Genomic DNA, 19,973 nt, shown 5'->3' on the forward strand with positions numbered 1-19,973 from the left:
CCCCCTGGATGGGATGCTAGTCCATCGCAGGGTTACCCCCAGCATTAGATTTGCCGGTACCCATTCATACACCTGGGTGAAGAGAGGCACCGTGAGAGTTGAGCGTCTTGCCCAAGAACACAGCACAATGTCCCCGGCCAGGACCCTAACCCAGACCACTTGATCGGAAGTCGAGCACTCTAACCATGAGGCCATCGTGCCTCCCATGGACTAACACTGTGTGCCTTTGCTACATGGACTAACACTAAGTAAACATTTTATTACCTTACCTGCGATGAACTGTTGTTCTTTCACCTTGGAAGTGGTATTTTGAGCAATTTTATGAAGATTTTGTGTTCGCTGTTTACTGTGCCTCTCAATGGAAGGACAAGGGTGGAAGCTAACTTTTGAACAGTTCCAGAACCAGGGCAATTTTTCCCCAGAAAATCGCATCACTCCACTTTCAAAATTCGCAGGAGAATGACCAAAAGATTCAGGGATGTAGATAATAGCCGGAAGCCGGGAAAATTACCCGGCTGTGAACGCGATTTTTCCGGCTGTAAAGCACTTCTTCTTTCTCCAAGATATTTTTAAATGTTGTCAGAAGATTTTTATTTATTTATTTCGTTTGTTTACACCTTCATTGCTGTCTTAGCTGAACTGAAAGGATTGTAAACACTCCATTTACTGCGACGATCGCATCATTTGCATTTCATCGTCCATTTTGCAGGCTCAATGGGCAGCGGTATTTGTATTTCTTGTATGCGAAATAATGAATGCCAAATTGCGTATCTCTGATGGTTGAAATATTATTGCTTTATAATGTCGGAAAAAAGAAAGAAAAATGATTCTGAGGCCGTTGGTATCACGAAATATTTTAAGACTAACGAAAGAAACATGCTAAGTTCTAAGGAACCAACTGACATTGCTGAAAGAAGCTGAATTACGGGAAAAATTTAAACAAATGTTACCTGATAAAAGTCTGTCCTGAATGCCCTTGATTTTGCCCCCAAAATCAAGGAAAATGCATCTCTGAGAGTATGCATTTTCAAAATTTCCTGGACCCCCCTAGGTATAGCGTGCCAAAGGCACGCTAGGGTGGGCCTTCGGCCCAAATACCCGCCTATCATTGCTAGATTCCCGCCTGCTAAAAACTTTAGCTACATCCCTGAAAGATTCAGGCTTCCTCTTTATTTAGCATTAGTCCATGCACATATTTATCAATATATCACTGCAGAAGCAAACAGTGAAATCCAATACATTTGTTATAAAATTACAAACAGTTATACTAACAGATTGTGTGGGCTTTCTGTGATATAATGTTGTAACCATTGAGGACCGTTATTGTTTCAAATATTTGAGAATGCGTAGAAGAGCTGGAAGTCCTGCTTTAGCTGTGGCCAGAGTCTGTGTTCTTGGTGCTGACCAAAAGAAAAGCAGACAATGGGGATGAGAATGGAGGGCAGTGGTGAAAGCACTCTCCTCCCACCAATCAATTGGCCGGGTTTGATCTGTGGGTTGAGTTCATTGTTTCTCTACTCTGTACTGGGAAGTTTTCTCCATGTACTCAAGTTTTCCCATCTCCTCTCATGTCAATTTGATATGAGTTGAGTTGATTTGATTTCAATTGATTTCTGTTCAGTGTCCCCAGTTAGTGCTCCAGTGCTAAAGACGCTTGACGCTTAACCCATTGACTCCTAGGGGTTCCCCATTGATGAGGAAAATCGCCTGGCATTAGACAGAGTAAACCTTAATACTAAGTATGGCTTGTTTAGGCCGGTTTAGGGGTGAAAGGGTGAAATAAAGTTCATAAATTAATTTGATTAATTAAATTGTTAGCAAGAACGAAGCTTAAGTGGTGATATGAACAACCAGCATGACCTACATAAATATTTTTAATGATCATTATTGTTGTTAGTTGCACCAGTATAATTTCTGGCTTTGAAAATAAACGTTCAACTGACTGCATACGGTACAGTTCTGGCATTTGTGTGGTGCATTCCACAGTGTAGGGGAGTACAGGGGACGATTTTGGTTAAAAAGTAACCCCCTAAAAGAGCCTATCTGGGTGTGGCTGGAGATATTTTATGACATCCTACTGAAAAACTACACAAAGGAAAAGGCTCTTTAAGTTTTTAAGTCAAACTATAAAACTGGCCAAAAATCATGATTATTATTACTATTATTGAAATGTACAAACTCAACTACAAAACTATCGGATTTCTGACTCTTGTGAAAAGTAGTTCCTAAATTGTATTGCCTAAGGGTTAGTAGTAATGGACCAAATTGCACAAACTGGAACATGAATCTAATAACACTGTGCTCCCTGTAGAACTTCACACTTTGACTTCAACAAACAAATGTGTTTTGTTATCTAAGTAAGTCTGTTCCTTCAGCGTGGCAATTAACTATATTTTTGTGTCTTACAAGCACAACACTGACATGACCTGAAAATACTTATTGCATGAAAGTTAAAAACCATTTTGCCCTGTTGGTTAGTAGGAGTGACAAGTAGCACTGCATCTTTTGGAGCAAATTTTTGCTTCTGTTCCACCCTTTTGTTGCCTGACTTGAATGTGGCCAGAAAATTCTTTCATCCATTATTTTCTTCTCTTAGAGAAAAGATCTTGAATGCATGCGATTTTTTGGGTTATTGCGAGGTTATCAGTGATCCTTAGCATAAGTTGACGTCCCATATCTGTCCTTGAAGGAAAAAATTGAGTGTTTCTCAACACTCATCTATTTTTAAAGTGCCCCTGTGACCAAAAAATCAATTCTTAATCAAATCTATGTTAACTAAACACTAAGTGACCAAAGTTTTAAAGGTTCGATTTCAAAAAGACACCTGTTTATTTTAAGTGGAATTTTCCTATTTAATTCCTCCTTCAGTACTGGTGGGCTTCATTGCTCATGACGTTAAGGCCCTAAAAGTCACTCTCAGAAACAAAGCAAGTTGCCATTGACAACATGGAAACTCAAACGTTGAAACTTCCCAGTGCTGCACTCAACCGAGAATTGTAGTAAGCTAGTGAGCCTTTGACGCCACTTTTCCCTGGATCCAACCCTCTGAGGTCCAATTGGTCAGTTTTGAATGCAAGCAATGATGGACCGTGAAATCCAAAACTGACACTCAAAGTAAATGGCCTTTGGATAAAAGTTTAAGCTCAAGATCTTGCGAGTCAGGTGTCAAGTCAGTCAAGTCAAGCGAACACACTTTCTGAATCTGATAAAAAAAGGAATTGATTCTTTTTATCATAAGGGCACTTTAAGTAGCTACCAGATGTTGATTAATTTTGTCCAGTGGGTAGGGCTCTTGACCATTAGAATAACTTGGCAAGATCTTGTCTTTATTGCTGTTTGTCTGTTCAGAAAGGGGAATTGTGCAGGATTCATGGGGAAGTTAAAGGTCTCACACCTGGACTACATGGCTTCCATGTCCATCAGTTTGGAGATGGTACAAATGGTAGGTTGGATTCCGAAGTATCTTCTTTCTTGTCTTTAAATTAAGCTACAATAGCTAAGTAGCTTTAATACTAAGATCCAAGTCCTGTCTGATAATGCTGTTTTCCATCCCCTTGTGGCAGCATCGGCACCTTGACCCAGCTGCTCCCAAGGTTCATTAAGATTTATTATCAAGGCAATTCTTTGCCTTTCGCAATTTTGTATTGCCTCGCCTATATGGGAAGACATTAACCTTTTTTTTTCCGATGCGGAAAGGATGAGGGAGGATTGCCTTTTTGACAGTGCTAATTTATGTTATTGCTCTTCAGGTTGTACAAGTGCTGGTCCTCATTTCAACCCAGCTGGGAAATTGCATGGAGGCCCAGAGGATGAGCAACGGTAAATTCGATTATTATTTGGGAGCAGGGTTGGCGCAGTGGTAAGACTCGCCTCCCACCAATGTGGCTTGGATTAGATTCCCAGATTCTGCGTCATATGTGGGCTGAGTTTGTTGGTTCTCTACTCTGCACCGAGAAGTTTTTCTCCTGGTACTCCAATTTTCCCCACTCCCCAAAAAAAAAACCAGTATTTGATTTGATTTGATTTGATTTGAGTTAATTTCGTTAGTGTCCCCAATTAGTGCTCTTGTGCTAAGAAGTCCATTGACACTTAAATTAAGTTGTTGTTGTTATTATTATTATTATTATTATTATTATTATTATTTTTATTTTTATTATTATTCTCATATTGATACCACATCTTGTTACTGCAAGTGAGGCAATGCAAACACTCACATTAGCAATACTACATCTACTCAACCCTATGCTTAACTCTATTTAAGTTATTGTTTCTGAGAAAAATTGTGCAATATTGCTCCCCAGCCCCTAAACAGAAATGAGGCTATTGTTTCTTTTCTTTTTGTGGCACACTACTTAACTTACTCATCAAATAATATAGATCTATGTTATATTAATTACATGATTACTAAAAGTTACCCTGGATTCCAGAGGTTATTTTCTCGCAATGAAAAGAGCGACAAAAGAGCAAGTCACGAAGCGGCGAGAAAAACCTCTGGTACAGGCTGTTAACCTTTCTGAACATGCCGCCCCAATCACGTTGCGCTTTCCTCTTCCAGAGTCAACTTTTGACCCTGGAGATTTCATTGGTCGATCGACAAACCGTTTTTTATAAGGATTGCCATTGGTTAAGTCGAGGGGGACGATCAAACCGGTTTTTCACTGGTGTAATACAAGAAGACGATGAACGGTACAGTGGCGATCGACAGCGACACAATAATCACAAATTCATGGCTGGCAGATTGAGGTTAATTCGTCTCATTGACGCTGGATGAATGTTTGCTGTTGGGTGGCCTTAGAGGGGGCGTAATCGAACTAGCACTCTGACTTTGTTTGGGAATTTGACGAAGGTGTGACTGAGCTTCTGACATCTTTACACCTCAATGCTTCGAGTCATATTGAAACTGCTTCAGGGACTCCACGTAAAGTTCTTTAAATTTTTTCAGTTCTAATTCTAGGACTTGAATGCAATTTTCGTATTTCTCCAATTCACGTTTGGAATGTAACAAATAATAGTTGCGTGAAACGCTTCGATAAAAAACTCAGAAACGATGTATCCCACAGACTTGAGTACTGGTAAGGTGATTTATGAATTTGTCTCCTACAACATTCCACGTTTTTGGTTTATTTCATTGAACAGTTTCGATTTTACTTTTTTGTTACGTGACAGTGACAATGATTTATTCACTCCACCGTGAGAATTTCCCAGTAGAGTGACCGGTAAACATTGCACAAATATTTTTATCACGTGGATAAAACCGGTTTACTCTGGAAGTCAATCAAAATAAGTTGGTTTGCATGGAAGTGAGGTTTTTAACAGCCTGTACCAGAGGTTTTTCTCGCCACTTCGTGACTCGCTCTTTTCATAGCGAGAAAATAACCTCTGGAACCCAGGGTAACTAAAAGTAGGAGTCGACATATATTGATAACGTTATTGTAATCAGTGTTGTTGTAATTGTATAGTAGACAGTAGGTATAGAGGATATTACATGGGCGTGCGGGGATACGAATTTTATCTTCAAGTGCTGCAAGTACTGTATCTCTCACGAGTGAGCGAAGCAAACGAGTGAGACATACTTTCAGCATGAAAAGATAAAATTCGTATCCCCAAGCGGCCATGTAATGTTCTGTTTATCATATAGATATTGATGAAATGTCTAGATTTAAAACAAGTTGTTTTATTCATTTTTGAAATGATGAAAAAGTGGTCACCAACTGCTAAAACACGCATGTTGTGTAACATGAAACAAGATATGAAATGCTAATGTAGTAGAGAAGAATTATATTAAAGCACAAAAGTATCTTAAAATGAAGAGAAAGCTCGTGTTTTATTGGGTAATCGTGTTCACCATGACAACACCTATATCCTCACATGTGAAAGATAAAAATGATATGTTCACTGCGTGCGGTGAAGATATGATTTTTTAGTAAAGGGAGAAATCCTGGTATTTCATCAATATCTATATAATAATGTATTGTAAATATTATTATTGTTAGTAGTGTATAAATAAATTAATTAATTTAAAGAAATTTAAAAAAAATTCTTGTTGACAAACATTGTATGAATACCATTTCTTTCTTTACACAGTCATTATGGAGACCTTGGTAACATTATTGCAGATGATACAGGTGTAGCCAAAGTTGACATAACAGACAGACTGGTTACTCTAGTTGGAAATAATTCAGTTGTTGGACGAACCATTGTGGTGAGAAGCAAATTATCCTTTAACTGTACATGATGGAAGCTTTCACCAAAGGTGTTGCTAAGGGCCAGCATCCAGCTTAGTAGACCTTTTCACTGCTTCAAATTCAATCATACAACCACGGTTTAGAGCTTTTGTAGGGCTCACCGTCAAAAATCTTTGGTTGGGTTCCTAAGTGAGCTGACATAGCTTTTCTTAGCAATATCTCTGCTAAAATGTAATAATCTCTTATTGCAAGTTTTGTAAAGGTTGGAAACGGTGGAACCCAGTCGTCATATCATAATTAAGTGAAGTATGGTTGTCTGGGTGAGTGAAGTCCTGAGAGGTACTGTTTAGGATCATAGCATTGATGGAGCGTGCGTAGTGTAGATATAGCTGTTTTGGATCATAGCATTGATGGAGCGTGGGTAGTGTTGTAGATATCGCCCTGGGACTACATCTCAGTGCTCTGAGTTTTAATCCCAGTTCGTGTGCTCCAAGGTTCACTCAGCTTTCCATCCATTCATGGTGGGTAAAATGAGTACCAGTATTATTACTAGGGACAAGTTGTGCATGCGATGGGATTGGAGTAGCAACAACCTTTGCCATAAGTTACGAAAGAAGCTAAAGAAAAAGGAGCTTTCAGGAGGGGGGGGGGGGGGGGGGGGATAAAGTAAAGTATATATATATCATTGTCATAACAAAGCCCTCTTATCTTGTTACTGCAAGTTATTGTATTGTATCCACTTTGTTTGATGAACATGTTAATTATTGTGTGATGTAGCAGCTCTCGTAACATATAATTATGATTGGCTTGCTACCCAACCCAAAAGCAAAAGACTAAACAATAATTGAAACAATGACTTAGACTTAAAAACAATAGAAGTTGCTTACAATACCAAACAATGGCAGGTTACGAGAGCTGCTACTCTACTGTAATTATTACCATTGATTAGAGATCTTTTGTCTTTTTCTTAATAAAGGTTCATGCAAAGGAAGATGATTTGGGAAAAGGTGGCAATGAGGAAAGCACAAAGACTGGAAATGCTGGAGGACGTTTTGCTTGTGGTGTTATTGGCATCACTAAGTGAAAAGTGTTACCAACATAAATAATTGTGAGAGATACAACGAAAGGTTTGAGTTCAACCAGAACAATAATATTTTATAAGATCTACCACTAATCCTTGTTAATGAATGTTATACATGTAGGTTTGGTTTAACTTAAAACACTCATTATATAACCTAGATGCTGTAAACTGTGAGAAAACTTGTCAACTAAATGTGATAAGTCCATGTCTGATCAGTCGTGCATGACTCTGGCTTAAACAGTCACTCAGACTATTAGGTTGTAGTTTGCAATAATTATTGTTAACTTGTGCGCTCACAAGTGTAGTGATAAATTTGATTTGAATAAAGAGTCAATAAATTTGAAGTTTGATTTTGCTGAGAAAACGTGTTAAAGCATAACCGCACTAATACGCTCATAAGTGTGTGAAAAAATAAAGTGAACTTTGTGGCAAATATATGGCCAGAACTGTATAAATTTAACTTCAATTGAAAGGCATGTAGTGACTCACTTCAAATTTTTTGGTCCAAATTAGTTCTTGTTAACAATGAGGAGTTTCTATGATAGCAAGATGTTTTAAGAGTCCTCAGTAAAGTACAGTGAAAGATTAACATTTGTTATATAAACACCAATGAAATACCACGTGAGCTTTCGCGCGAAAACATGATATCTTCACACGTGAAGATACATGTCACCTTCACACATGAAAAGATCAATGTTGCTATGGTTACATTTAAAAATCGCACCTTCCGATGCCTTTCGTGGAATGATTTAGTCTTTCATTGGTGTTTGTATAATAGGTAGAATATTACATGGCCGCTTGGAGATACAAAATTTCTCTTCTCGTGTTGAAAAATATTTTTCAACACTCGAAGAGAAATTTCGCATCCCCCTGCGACCATGTAACATCCTCCATTTTTGTTTTGTTTCGCGGAATACCGTAAGCCATTCAAGACTAGTATTTCTCGCACAAAGAACAACATTGTTTATCAGATTTTATAGTTCTCGAACAAGCATTGAACGCAGAAAGAGAAGTCGATGTACGCAAATTGTCCGGCCATGATATATAATTATTTACTTGCAAAATAACTAAATGAGTGAAGACTATACCTAGTGGTATCAACACTATACCAGGAACAGTTAATTTGCGTTTCCGCCGTTGATGGTCTTATCGCTTAATGATGAAGAAGTAGCTGCTAAAAAATATACCCAATTCGAGACTTGACTGCATATTCCATACCCTATTCAGCAGACCAAAGTGGTCAAAATGTCTACCCTATTGCAGACCAAAACGGCTAAAAAAGCATACACTTTGGGGTCGCACATACCTATATAGCCCATATGAGGGAGTTCTCCCTCACCTCCGAGGGAGAAAGTAAGCCATATATATATTTATATTAATTAGAAGAGATTTTGTATATAAATCCATAAAATATTGCGATAAAATATTAAACATGGTAAAAAACGGTAAAAAAATTTAAAATGCGACGTTTCGACTTACATTATCAAGCAATTAAAATATAAATGAACTCGAATATATAATGAGAATAAAGCATGAAGTTATGCTGTTTACCCTAGAGATGCGATCAAGTAAAAAGCTTAGCTGGAATGGAGTGCTTGAGTATTGAGTGAAGGCTTAAGTTCCTTAATGAAAAGCATTCCATACAGAAGACAATCAAACTTAGTTTGGCATTTCGTGACAAAAGAGAATGGACTGCTTAATCTAGATGTGTCAATACCACCATGGATATTAATAAGATCCTTTCCTATGGCGGAATACCTATGTTCCTGAGTGGATGCAACCTACAAAATCAGAATCACACTGATCACATTTAGAGTGGTTTTCAATTGAGTGTCGAAAGTAACTGTGTAATTACTTTGGTTTTTCATTACTTCACTCAGTGATTGGTTCATAGTTATCGCGCCACTTTTTCAACCAATCAGGAGTGAAACCAAAACCAATCGTGGCTCGCGCGTGCCCATTTTCCCGCGCTTTGTGTCGGCTACGTGTAATTAGTTCGAGTTTTGATTGATTTACTGGATTGTCTCGGTCCTTTTTGATTGGCCAAAGTAATTACTTTGGTTTTGGTTTTACGAAGGTTTTACGACACTCAATTGAAACTCGCTCTAAAATGATACACAACGCATTAATTGTTAGAATGAAGGGGTAGTTTCTAAAGAAACTGTGGTAAATCAGGCTTCTTCTCCTTGGCCGTAGAACCTGTTGAATGGGTTTACTGCGAAAGACAGGTTGAATGTCGAAACCGATGTTAGAACTCCAGGATCACAACTGCTCCTTCACCAGATTCGCCGAACTCTGGTTCTTAAAGGGCAAAGAAAACCTAACAGTTCTAAAATCGTTATCGTCCTTGGACTCCTTATGAATATTATCATCATTAGATTCCTTATGATATATACTAGGGTCACCTAAAATGAAAATATAATGCCAGTAAGCTTAACACATTCACTATTTACAGCTTCAGGTGTGGAAGATAATCGACAAGCTCGAAAGATCATGGTCTTAATCAAAAAACACTTATATTGTTTATCAACGTGACTATCAAAATGTAATAACAATCCTGGACCAGCGTTCGTAGGTTTTCTGTAAACACTAGTGTAGAGTTTATTTCCATTCTTAATGATGTCCATTCCAAGGAAAGAGATTTTATCATCAACAGCCAACTCCATTGTATATTCGAGTTCATTTTTATTTTTATTGCTTGATAATGACTTATTTTAATAAGTTAAGTTTTTTGTGCTATAGTGAAGTCATATATATATTCTCATGCGAAAAGAGATATGAATTCGTAGACTTAAAAAGGAAATCGTTGAGAAAAATGTTGAATAGCAAGGGGCCCAAGACAGACCCTTGTGGAACTCCTTTATGAATTTATAGCCAATAGAGAAAGCATTGCCAATTTTGACCCTTTGGTTACGCTAGTGATTGAAAGACATGCTTTCAGCTAAGACAACAAAACCTCGTGAGGAACTTCAAGTCAGTCAAACGCTTTTGATAGATCAATCGGCATTCCCAGCTAAAGCTGCATGCTCCTTTTTGTTCAGTGCAATCTTTGACTAATTCTTCTATTCGAGGCAATAACTGAGGCAGTTTAGCAGCTGTAATGCCTTCGATATGCCGATAAATAGGGTGGAAGTTTATCCTGAATATAATTGTAGACTTGAATGGAAAGCTATGGAAAGAAGACGCTCCAAGACATTGTTAAATGCCGCCAATCCTGTAATCGATCGGTAATTTGATTTCAGATTTTTATCACTCTTCTTAAAAACAGGTGTCACTTGACCACATTCCCAATGAGAAGGATACGTGTTACTTCTTACCGAGGAGTTAAATAGTTGCATGTGTGAGTGGCCGTTAGCGATGATACATCCTTGACACGATTTGCTGCATGGGGTGTTATCATGACCAGCTACCTTTGAAAGGGAGACTGATTTTAAGATTTTAGCGCTGTTATTTTGAGTACTTTGGGCAGCGAGGCGGAGAAGTTATGGCATTGTGACTTTCATTTGGAAGGCCCCGAGTTCACGTCTTGCTCTGAGCACTTCCTAAAGACCGCCTTTAAAGTTGTTATAAGGAGATGAGATTCAACTTCTCGGCTTCGCTTGTAAGTACCAAATGGTCTGCCTCCCGCTGTTTAGGATTCCCAAAGATTTGCAGAGTTCGTTTAAATTATTATTTGTTGCGTGAAACTTAGTAAGCCTTGGTCCAGGTTGTTCGAAAGCCGATAGCGTGAACTTTTGTTTCATGTTTTTAACTTTTTGGTGAAAGTTTCTTTTTCTTATTTTTGTTTCTCAAGATTGACTTCTAATGTAAAGTTTTTTCCAAATATCAGCGCAGAACAGCATTTGGAAGTAGAGACAAAAACTCCTCGGTTAATTTTTAATGTGCACGTGGGATTAGCGGCGTAATCGGCTTTTGAACAACCAGGTCCTGGTTAATTAAGCATGTACATTTCAGCGGCAACTTGTGGGCTTGGTTGAGCATTGGTTTGGGACTTTAATGAAACGATCCTTCTCACTTTCTGAAAAGGGATAGGGAACTAGAACCTGCTGACGTGGCTACCCAGTGGGGACATCTTTCCCAACATTGATTGTAAGCTGCACAACAAGCAGTATATCAGTAGTGGGGTCAAATCCGCCCAGACAGCTTTGTGAATCAGTCCTGAAAAGCCTCAGTTACTTATAAATGTACTTCTCTTACTTCAATAGACCTCACTTTAACATATAATACACCACTCTATTTAATGATAAATCTAAATCACCCATGCTTCATATATAACTGATTTTTTCTCCACCCCTGCTGCGCAGTTTGGTTGCACTACCCCGGTAATTGTTGTGAGTCTTGTATGTGTTCATTTCAAGGAGAATCATCTTGCGGTATGGTGTCCGTTATTTCTTGGGCCTCAGTTATAATCTAGATGGATTACGTTGGGAAAAGGTAGTCAGGTATTTTTGCTTATAGCCGGAGTTTCCCAACAAGAATGCACGTGTTCCCTTCATAATTCCATTCTCCACTTTCTGCAAGCGAAATAACCATTTCCGTTGATGTTTTGAGATGCCTCTAATGAACTTAAATAAAGCAGAGAGTCCGAATGCAATCAGGAATTCCGAAACTATTAAAAATATAATTGAAGATCGGGAAAAAAAACTGGATCGTTCAAATTCTCGGACTGAGTGCATCGCTCTATGGGCTAAATAAATTTAATTCCTTTCGGTGTTCGGATAACCTGCAATCAGGTGTTCTTTTCTTAATGCGGAAGAGGGCGCGAACGCCTGATCGCAGGTTAGTGCATTGTTCGGAGGAAAAAGGTAACGATCTGTTGCCTCCGATATAATATTGTTAGTATTAATGCAATAATAAAGGAATTTGGAGACTCGTGTCGGGGTATTACTACCTCGTGTGGTTATTTCTAACTTATTACGGGGGATGCCGAAGGCATACCACGTCTTACAACCAGTCGCGTTTTCATTTTTTTTGTTGTTGATGGTAGTCACAAATGTGCATACCCCACGGTGTAGACGTGCAAGAGTTGACTGAAAGCATTGAAAACATGAATGCGAAAAGTTTGAACTACTGGCTATCCAAGTTCTTGCAGGCGGTTGAAAATAAGTCGGGTGGACGATATCCCTCTCGGACGCTTTACAGCATTGTTTGCGGCTTAAAGCGTTCAAATTTTTGTTGTTTGCGTGAGACGTTATTTAGTTAGAACAAGAGAAAATGAATTAAACTCGGGCCCGTAAGGGCAACGAGTCGTGTGTCTTTGTTTTTTCGTTGGTACGTACCGGTAGTCACAGATGTGCATATCCTACGGATATTGAATTAAGCTGCGATCGGGTAAATCTACTTTTATACCCTTCAGCATTTCCAAACTTTCCTGCCGCGATTAGAACACATTCCCAGCTTTGCGGCAATCTGAGAGCGCGTTACACCACTCGGCTACCGTGACGGACTTCCGATACTGCGATAACATTTAGTTTGGAATGTTTCCGCCCGCAGTGATAGAGATAGTATTAAACTATTCAGATAAAGTGAACAGATGCCTTTTTTCTTTGAGAACGGCAAGCTTTAAAGGTAAGGAGAATTTTCTACGTTATTTCTGGATCTTGTTTCGTTCTTGTATGTTCCACTGTGAACTTTGCATAGAGCGAATACTTCAATAGAAGTATTTTGCATAGAACGAATAGTCCAATATTTTTTGGGAATCAGTTTGTTCAGTCGTTTCGACGTAGAAAAAAAATAAAAAATAGCCAACGGGCTATAGATTTTTGCTTATTTTTTACTACTCCATAAAGACATCGTTCTCAGCAAAAATATGAATTAAAAATTGGGGGTCACTTGACTCGTTCTAAAGAAAATGGCCATTCATTGATGGAATAGTGACCTCCTTCTGACGGATGGCAGAGTGTGCGCTCCGATGGAATAAGCTTTGGCACCAATGAAAATCCGCCATTTTATCAATGTGCCCGCGCTATTGCACGCGCCAGTGACGCAAGAAATTATGCGCAGTAGGATTGCGCAATGCAAAACCAGGGAATCACCTTAACTCAGTCAAGATCACTTCCGAATGTCCTGTTGATTTGCTCTTTCCAAAGGCACCCCACTACACCACACAATTCAGCCAAAAACTGGGAAAAGAAGAGAAAAAGGTTAAATATCTAGCAATGTGAAACAACAAAGCAAAAAGAGCACTTGAAGTATGTCAGACAGCAGAACATCACGTGGTTTAGTTACCCAACCCTTTACCCTACGAGCATGCACGGACAAACCGTACCCCATACATACCGTACGTTATGTAGTAGCAGGGTCATGACTGGGTTGTCCACAGCTAAAATTTTGCGTTCATATGGCACGTGCAGTATGTAATCTAACAGGTTCCGTTCGAGGATCAATAACATTTTCGCAAGAGGTAAGCTTTCAAGGTGTGATAATATTGGTCCTGTATTTTATGAAGTATAAGGCAAAACCAACTGACCATGAGCTCCGCTTGTAAGCCAAGTCGAAGTCATGTACATTACCAGTAAGTCTTCCGTCTTATTTACGAGCACAAAATATTCAGAGCAGGACGATTTATTGGTAGCTTTTAACACTTGGTTAAGAAAACATACTTTGGGACAATGCTGTGTCGATAGCCCCGAGTTCTGAAATAGCAAAATATTTATTGAGAGGGACTTGGTGTTATGATGTCTGGAGCTCCTGTTGAGCCAGCACACGCAAATTAGTTTCAAGCTTCTGTAGAGAAAAAAAAACGGAGCTTTTGTAATTGAATGATATGGAAATAAGTGGCCCTGTATTGTGTAATTTAGCCGCCTGCACTCAAATCTGCGGCAAGTAGAATTATGTGTAACAGTTCATATATTTCATATTTCATATATCTTTATTTACCCTCGGATTTTAGAGTAGCTTGGTGTAGCTAATATCTCCGAGCATTTACCCTCCCAACCATGATACAACACAGAAGATCAGACAGACCACAACACCGGGAACTACATGCCCTACTTTGCGACAAGTGTGCGGGTTCTTTTACGTCCCACAGGATAATTTATGAACATTGAAGAGTTGTGAGACGGGACCTCCGGCTTATCGTCCTTATCCGAGAAGACTAGAGAGTCTAACCATTTGCAGATGTAATTACAAAGGCAGCACTTTCTCCTCAGTTATTTAAAGACCCTGAGTGTTGGTCCGGCCGGAGTTGAACTCACAACCTCCCGCGTGACAGCCTGGTGCTCAACCAAGTGAGCCACCGGTGCGCGGTGGTTTATTACAGGACTCAGCCAGTAAACCCCCGAACTCTTCAAATATTGAAAATTTATTGGGATGGAATGATAGATGACGTCATAACACTTGTGACATCATATTGTGTCTCTTATGCAAAAAGAAAGTACTCTGTCACACAACTTAGGCAAAAGTCAAAATATGTGTGAAAAAGTTGTCATTGGCATTGCAACATTTGATTTGATTGGTTTATTTTGGACCAATAACATTATTGCTCAAATTACAATCAGTCAATGGCAACGCTTGCAAGAACGGTTTATCAGAGTACATGAGGAAAATAAACGTTTGAATTGTTAAATTAACTCAAAAAACACAAAGTATTTGAAATTTTATTGTTGTGAAAGTCAATTCTCACGAGAAATGAGAAACTTTGGCAATTAATCGGGTGATTTCAGATCATAATCTTGAGTTCGGGAGATTTGGTCCAAAATCTCGAGTGTCCCAGATTATCCAGGTGAGTTGATAGCCCTGTTATTAACACCCTCTACTTTTCACAGACATTCTGCATAAAAAAGTCACACAATTCTCATTTTAACTCCTGTATCTTGCACAAAGACAATCATGTGTTTGGCTGCTTGGTGCCAGAACAAAATTGAAACAACACTCCTGTCCAAATTCATTACGCCACTTTAATGCAAAGGCCCCAGTGCACAGAAAGTAGTCAACTGCCCAGCCTGGGTACGTTATTGACCTGCTTGTAATTGGATATTTATTTTTTTATTACTCTGTACGTAAGTTCCCAGGAGCAGCTTGTGAAATCACAGGGGTATTAGCAGGACTGACGGAGGGAAAACATGGCTTCCACATCTTGGAGTACGGTGACATTTCAGAAGGTATTCCTCCATTAGAATAGTCTGCATTTAAAGGGAAAGGGAAAGGGAGAAGAGGAGGGAGAACAAGGAGGGAGAACAAGGAGGGCGCAAGAGGAAGAAGGAAAGAGAACGCTTGTAAAGGACACTATTGCTTGGTTATTTTAATAATAGTAATGCATGAAGCAGCAGTTAACTTAGCAACCTTTGTGGCTTTCCTAATTGGTGTTGATAGAAGAATCCACCTTACATGAAGGGGTTTCTCTCCATTACCTAAAACATTCACTAATTAGCAGGTAGTTTGGGGGGGATTATATTGTGTGTGTGAATGGTGATGGAGTGTGCTTATTGGTCTATCTCGGGAGAAGTGATGACGTCAACTTTGATAAATGTCAATCAACTCTAAATTCATGGTAATTTGGGGGCCATTTACCATATAAAATTTAAACAAGAACAGGAGCCCTACTTGCTCCTTTTTGAAAAGCAAAATGTTTTGGCCATTCTGCATACAGTTTTCTTTAATTAAATAAAGTTTCACTGTTGCAAAAAGTGTGATTGACACTGTTGTGCCAACCAAGATTATTATGTCGTACCACTAGGATGCTCCAGCAGTGCAAATGTGATTATCGCTAAATCATAGACAAATTAGTGTGATTTAAAGGTACTATTTTCTGTTTTTATAGACTGTATTCATAAATGGCGGTCAAGAAATTATTCTTTTGTCTTTGTGCTAATCCTCCTAACTAGCCTCACTTTGGCAGAAAAATTCTTATGAATTTTGCTCGTGTTTACAAGTCCGCAAAATAAAAGTGCTACACGGTTGTCGAACAAACATAACATATAAATTACCAGTCGGCAAAATACACTCATTGATTCCCACGAGAGTATTTTCCAAAAGGGCATGGCTTGATATTAGAGCTGTCAATCTGTCACTGGGTTCCAAAACGCAATATGAAACCATCGCAGTCTCTCTTTTCGCTCTAACAAACACCCGCGGTATTTGTGACCTACAGTTTCAGCCTTTTTGAAGTGTTTGTTCGTTCAACGATTTTAAAGCAAAAGAGAGACTGCTCGCAGTCCAGTAAAAGTCTTGCTCATGCTGCCACCGTGTAAGAAACAGCAAATGAAGGTTTTCAGGTCTGATTTATTGAAATCACAATGCGGGCTCTATGAAAACTCCAGGCGAGATGTGCCCGTTGTCAAAGGACATGGTTGTGCAATGATGCGTTACTAAAATACTTGATTGACAGGATCACAACAGAAGATTCTTTAAGTGTAAGCCCCACAACTTGTCACACATCAGACATGTACATGTATTGAGAACTTTTTTTCCTGCTTACTCTCAGTTTAGTAAACTCTACGAGACTGTAACTTTACTTTACTAAAATATAAGTAGGCAAAGTTACATAAAAATTCAACTAGATGCAACCATGACACGGGTGTGGAGCATATTATGCTTTTTTGGTAAAATACTGAGTTGGAAATGTTTATCATTTCAGACTTTGTTAATAGTTTGAAATTATAAATAACTTGTTGAGTTGTTCTGATGTGACCAGTATAAATTTATTGTTATTCGTACAGAATGTAATGTTCACAATAAGTTCCGAAAGGGAGAAGTGATCTTCACACTCATCTGGACAGTTTAAGCCAAAACTATTGTCTCTTTTTGACACTGAAAAATTCAGGCGGCTTTAACAGGATTAAAACCCATGATCTAGAGCTGCGATACTGTTGGAATGCTCAATTAAACTGAACTATGAAGCTGCTCAGCTGGGAGCAGGTCAATTTGTTGGATTTATGTGTTCCAGTGAGAGGACTCAATGAGTGAAATAAATAAAATAATGTATTTGAAGCTAATGGGTTATAGTCTAAATAAATTATATGCATGTGTTTCATTCTTTGAACTATTATGTGAAATATATTGCTTTCATTCATGATAGGGGGTTCTTCAGCTGGAGCACATTTCAATCCATTAAATAAAAGCCATGGGGGACCCAATGATGAAGAAAGGTAAAGTGAGTAATAATGATGTTTTAAAGAACATAATAATATTTAGTAACCAGTAAATAATTACTGTATTTCAACCTGACCAAAATCATGACTGGCAATCTGTCCTATGGTGTGTTCCAAATTGAAAGCAAACAACAAGATTCTCTCTATTCTCAGCATCTTTTTGCTGGAGTGTTACTTGTTGACATTGTGAAGTGGAGAAAAACAACAGTTTATGATTAGTGGCCAGATTGTCACATGCTTACTCTGCTGTTAAAGCCTGGGCAAATGGCTTTAGCATTTATATACTTCAATATATGTATGACTTTGTTGAACAGCAATGTTAAAACTGTTTACAAGTTCTACATTAGTCCAAGACATGTTGAGAATGTTTATAGTTAATGTATCTTTTTCTTGTAATTTAGTGATTTGAACTTTGAATAAATGTTGTTGATTAAATCATGATTAAACTTATATTAAGTAATATATAAATATATAAAGAAATATAGAGATATTATGAAAAATGTACATTAAGAATAATTATTGATAAGTTTTTTGTAGACATCAGTCTTGTACGATGTGATGTCTGTACATTGTCTTAGCTTTGCTGGAAGGGCATTATTAATTAATTAATTAATTAATCCCTTTGACGTCCAAACCGGCCAAAACTGGCCAGACTTAGTATTTTACTCTGTCTAATGCCAGACGATTTTACTTGTCAATGGGGAACCCCTGGGAGTCAATGAGTTAAAAAGAATGGCTGCTGCATCCTGAAAAGTGCCCTTTTCTAATGGAATTTGTAATCTTGTTGCTTGACTAGAGCGCAAAGTTCACTTGTGTTGTACTTTAACCAGTTGCACATGTGCTGGCCAGTTAGGGCTGTATAAAGCTTTGTGCACAAGATTTAGGAGGTGAAAGTCTCTTCTTTCCTTTACAGGCAACCAACCTATTTGCCTTAAATTCTACTTACATCATTCACATACCGTCCTTCTACAAGACTTGCTGCCACAAATTGGACGCATTGTAGGCGCTTTACTAGGAAATCAAGCAACGGATAAAAGGGTAAATATTGAAGAAATGTTGTGGTAACCTAAATTTATTGTATCTTTTGTTATTTTGATAGACATACTGGTGACCTTGGTAACATTGAAGCTGACAGCCAAGGCCAGGCAGAAGTGAATATCGTTGATAGTACTGTGTCATTGATGGGAGAATATTCAGTGATAGGCCGTGCCGTAGAGGTAAGGATAATAACCTGCAACAACATTGTTTGTGTTGCAATGAATAAGACTTGGCTCTTGGGTCAAAAAGATGACAAAGTAATGGATTGGAAAGACCATTGTTGATCCAGCTCAAACCCTGCAGATTCCCTTTCAGCATTGCTTTCTCTAAAATGAATTTAAAACATTAAAGAAGGAAATATTAGGAAATATTTTTGTTAAGATTAATGCCGCATTAATTTGTAACATTGTATCTTAGTTGAACATTTTTTGGCTGATATAAGATAAACAAGAGTAGTAGAATGAATCTGTATGTGATTGAGATGGCACGAGGACCATTATAAAGTTATTGGTGATCACTTTTCGACATTTTTTTGTATTTTCCTTGCAGATTTGTGAAGGTGTCGATGATCTTGGAAGAGGAGGGCATGAACTGAGTCTCACCTCTGGAAATTCTGGAGCTTGTTTGGCCTGTGGAGTGATTGGAGTGGCCACAAATACAACAAAATATTATTTAAAAACTCCACTTAACAGTGGATCTCTTATTGATGAGAATGGTTTTTACTAATAGGTGGATTTATTTTCATGTGGAGATATTATTGAGCTGGCTGATTTCTGCTTCAAATTCCGAAAGTGTTCTTATTTTACATCCAAAATTGTGAAATTGAGTTAAAGGCAACATTTGGTATTTTGACCAACACCCTTTTAATGCAAATCGGTCCTATTGTAGTCCTATCTTCAATGAACCACAGTTGTTGAACACTCTCACTACACAGTTACTTTAAAGAGCCCTCCAGCTGTAACACTACGGGTGGGTTTGATTGATCATAGAGTGATAATTTAAAACGGTATGTCTGGCATTTTGAAGCCAACCAGGATAATAAGATATGTTTAAAGTAGCATTTTAGCAGGTTTTGACAATTTTAATGTGAATCTCTGCAGAAACGAAGGATTTCTAACTTCCATTCCGTGTATTCCTATGCCGGAATACAGTCAATCGAACGCACCCTAACTAGACTCTGCATTAACTCTAGCCTCCTTCGCAGCGCAGTAAATATCCACCAGCAGCCACCTCCACTTCGGTGAATAGTTGCTTATTATTTTTAGATGGTAATTATTAATTATCGCATTGGTTGACAATAACTTATGATTCTGGAAATATGTGGATAAGAATTTCTACTGTATAGAAGGTGCACTGCTGCCCAAGCTTTGGAAACATTCTTGATAAGATGTACATATTCAGGAGCTCATGATAATTATTATTATAGTAAAACTAAATGTTCGAGGTTAGTTGATGGGACTTTAGAGAAAAAGAGGACACTACATTTACTAGCCATATCATTGGATTTTGATCGTGCTGGTGAAGGTAGCCTTGAGAAGGACTGCTGTTTGTAACTGGCTTTTGACAACCTCTCAGATT

General features: G+C 38.3%; 1 protein-coding gene across 1 annotated transcript in view; it reads left to right on the forward strand.

Moving 5' to 3' along the window:
- Window positions 1-19,273, forward strand: part of LOC137995170 (uncharacterized) — a 21,094-nt gene extending 1,821 nt beyond the window's left edge. The window contains exons 2-11 of the mRNA XM_068840746.1: window positions 3,349-3,442; window positions 3,750-3,819; window positions 6,085-6,202; window positions 7,162-7,265; window positions 11,060-11,114; window positions 13,589-13,669; window positions 15,272-15,368; window positions 17,285-17,354; window positions 18,457-18,574; window positions 18,945-19,273. Coding sequence (XP_068696847.1) covers window positions 3,349-3,442; window positions 3,750-3,819; window positions 6,085-6,202; window positions 7,162-7,265; window positions 11,060-11,114; window positions 13,589-13,669; window positions 15,272-15,368; window positions 17,285-17,354; window positions 18,457-18,574; window positions 18,945-19,121 — 984 coding nt within the window. The 3' untranslated portion in view covers window positions 19,122-19,273. The remainder of the gene's footprint in view (window positions 1-3,348; window positions 3,443-3,749; window positions 3,820-6,084; window positions 6,203-7,161; window positions 7,266-11,059; window positions 11,115-13,588; window positions 13,670-15,271; window positions 15,369-17,284; window positions 17,355-18,456; window positions 18,575-18,944) is intronic.
- Window positions 19,274-19,973: the final 700 nt, after the last annotated feature.

This window comes from Montipora foliosa, chromosome 3 (genome assembly GCF_036669935.1).
Source record: "Montipora foliosa isolate CH-2021 chromosome 3, ASM3666993v2, whole genome shotgun sequence".
NCBI classification, from domain to species: Eukaryota; Metazoa; Cnidaria; class Anthozoa; order Scleractinia; family Acroporidae; genus Montipora; species Montipora foliosa.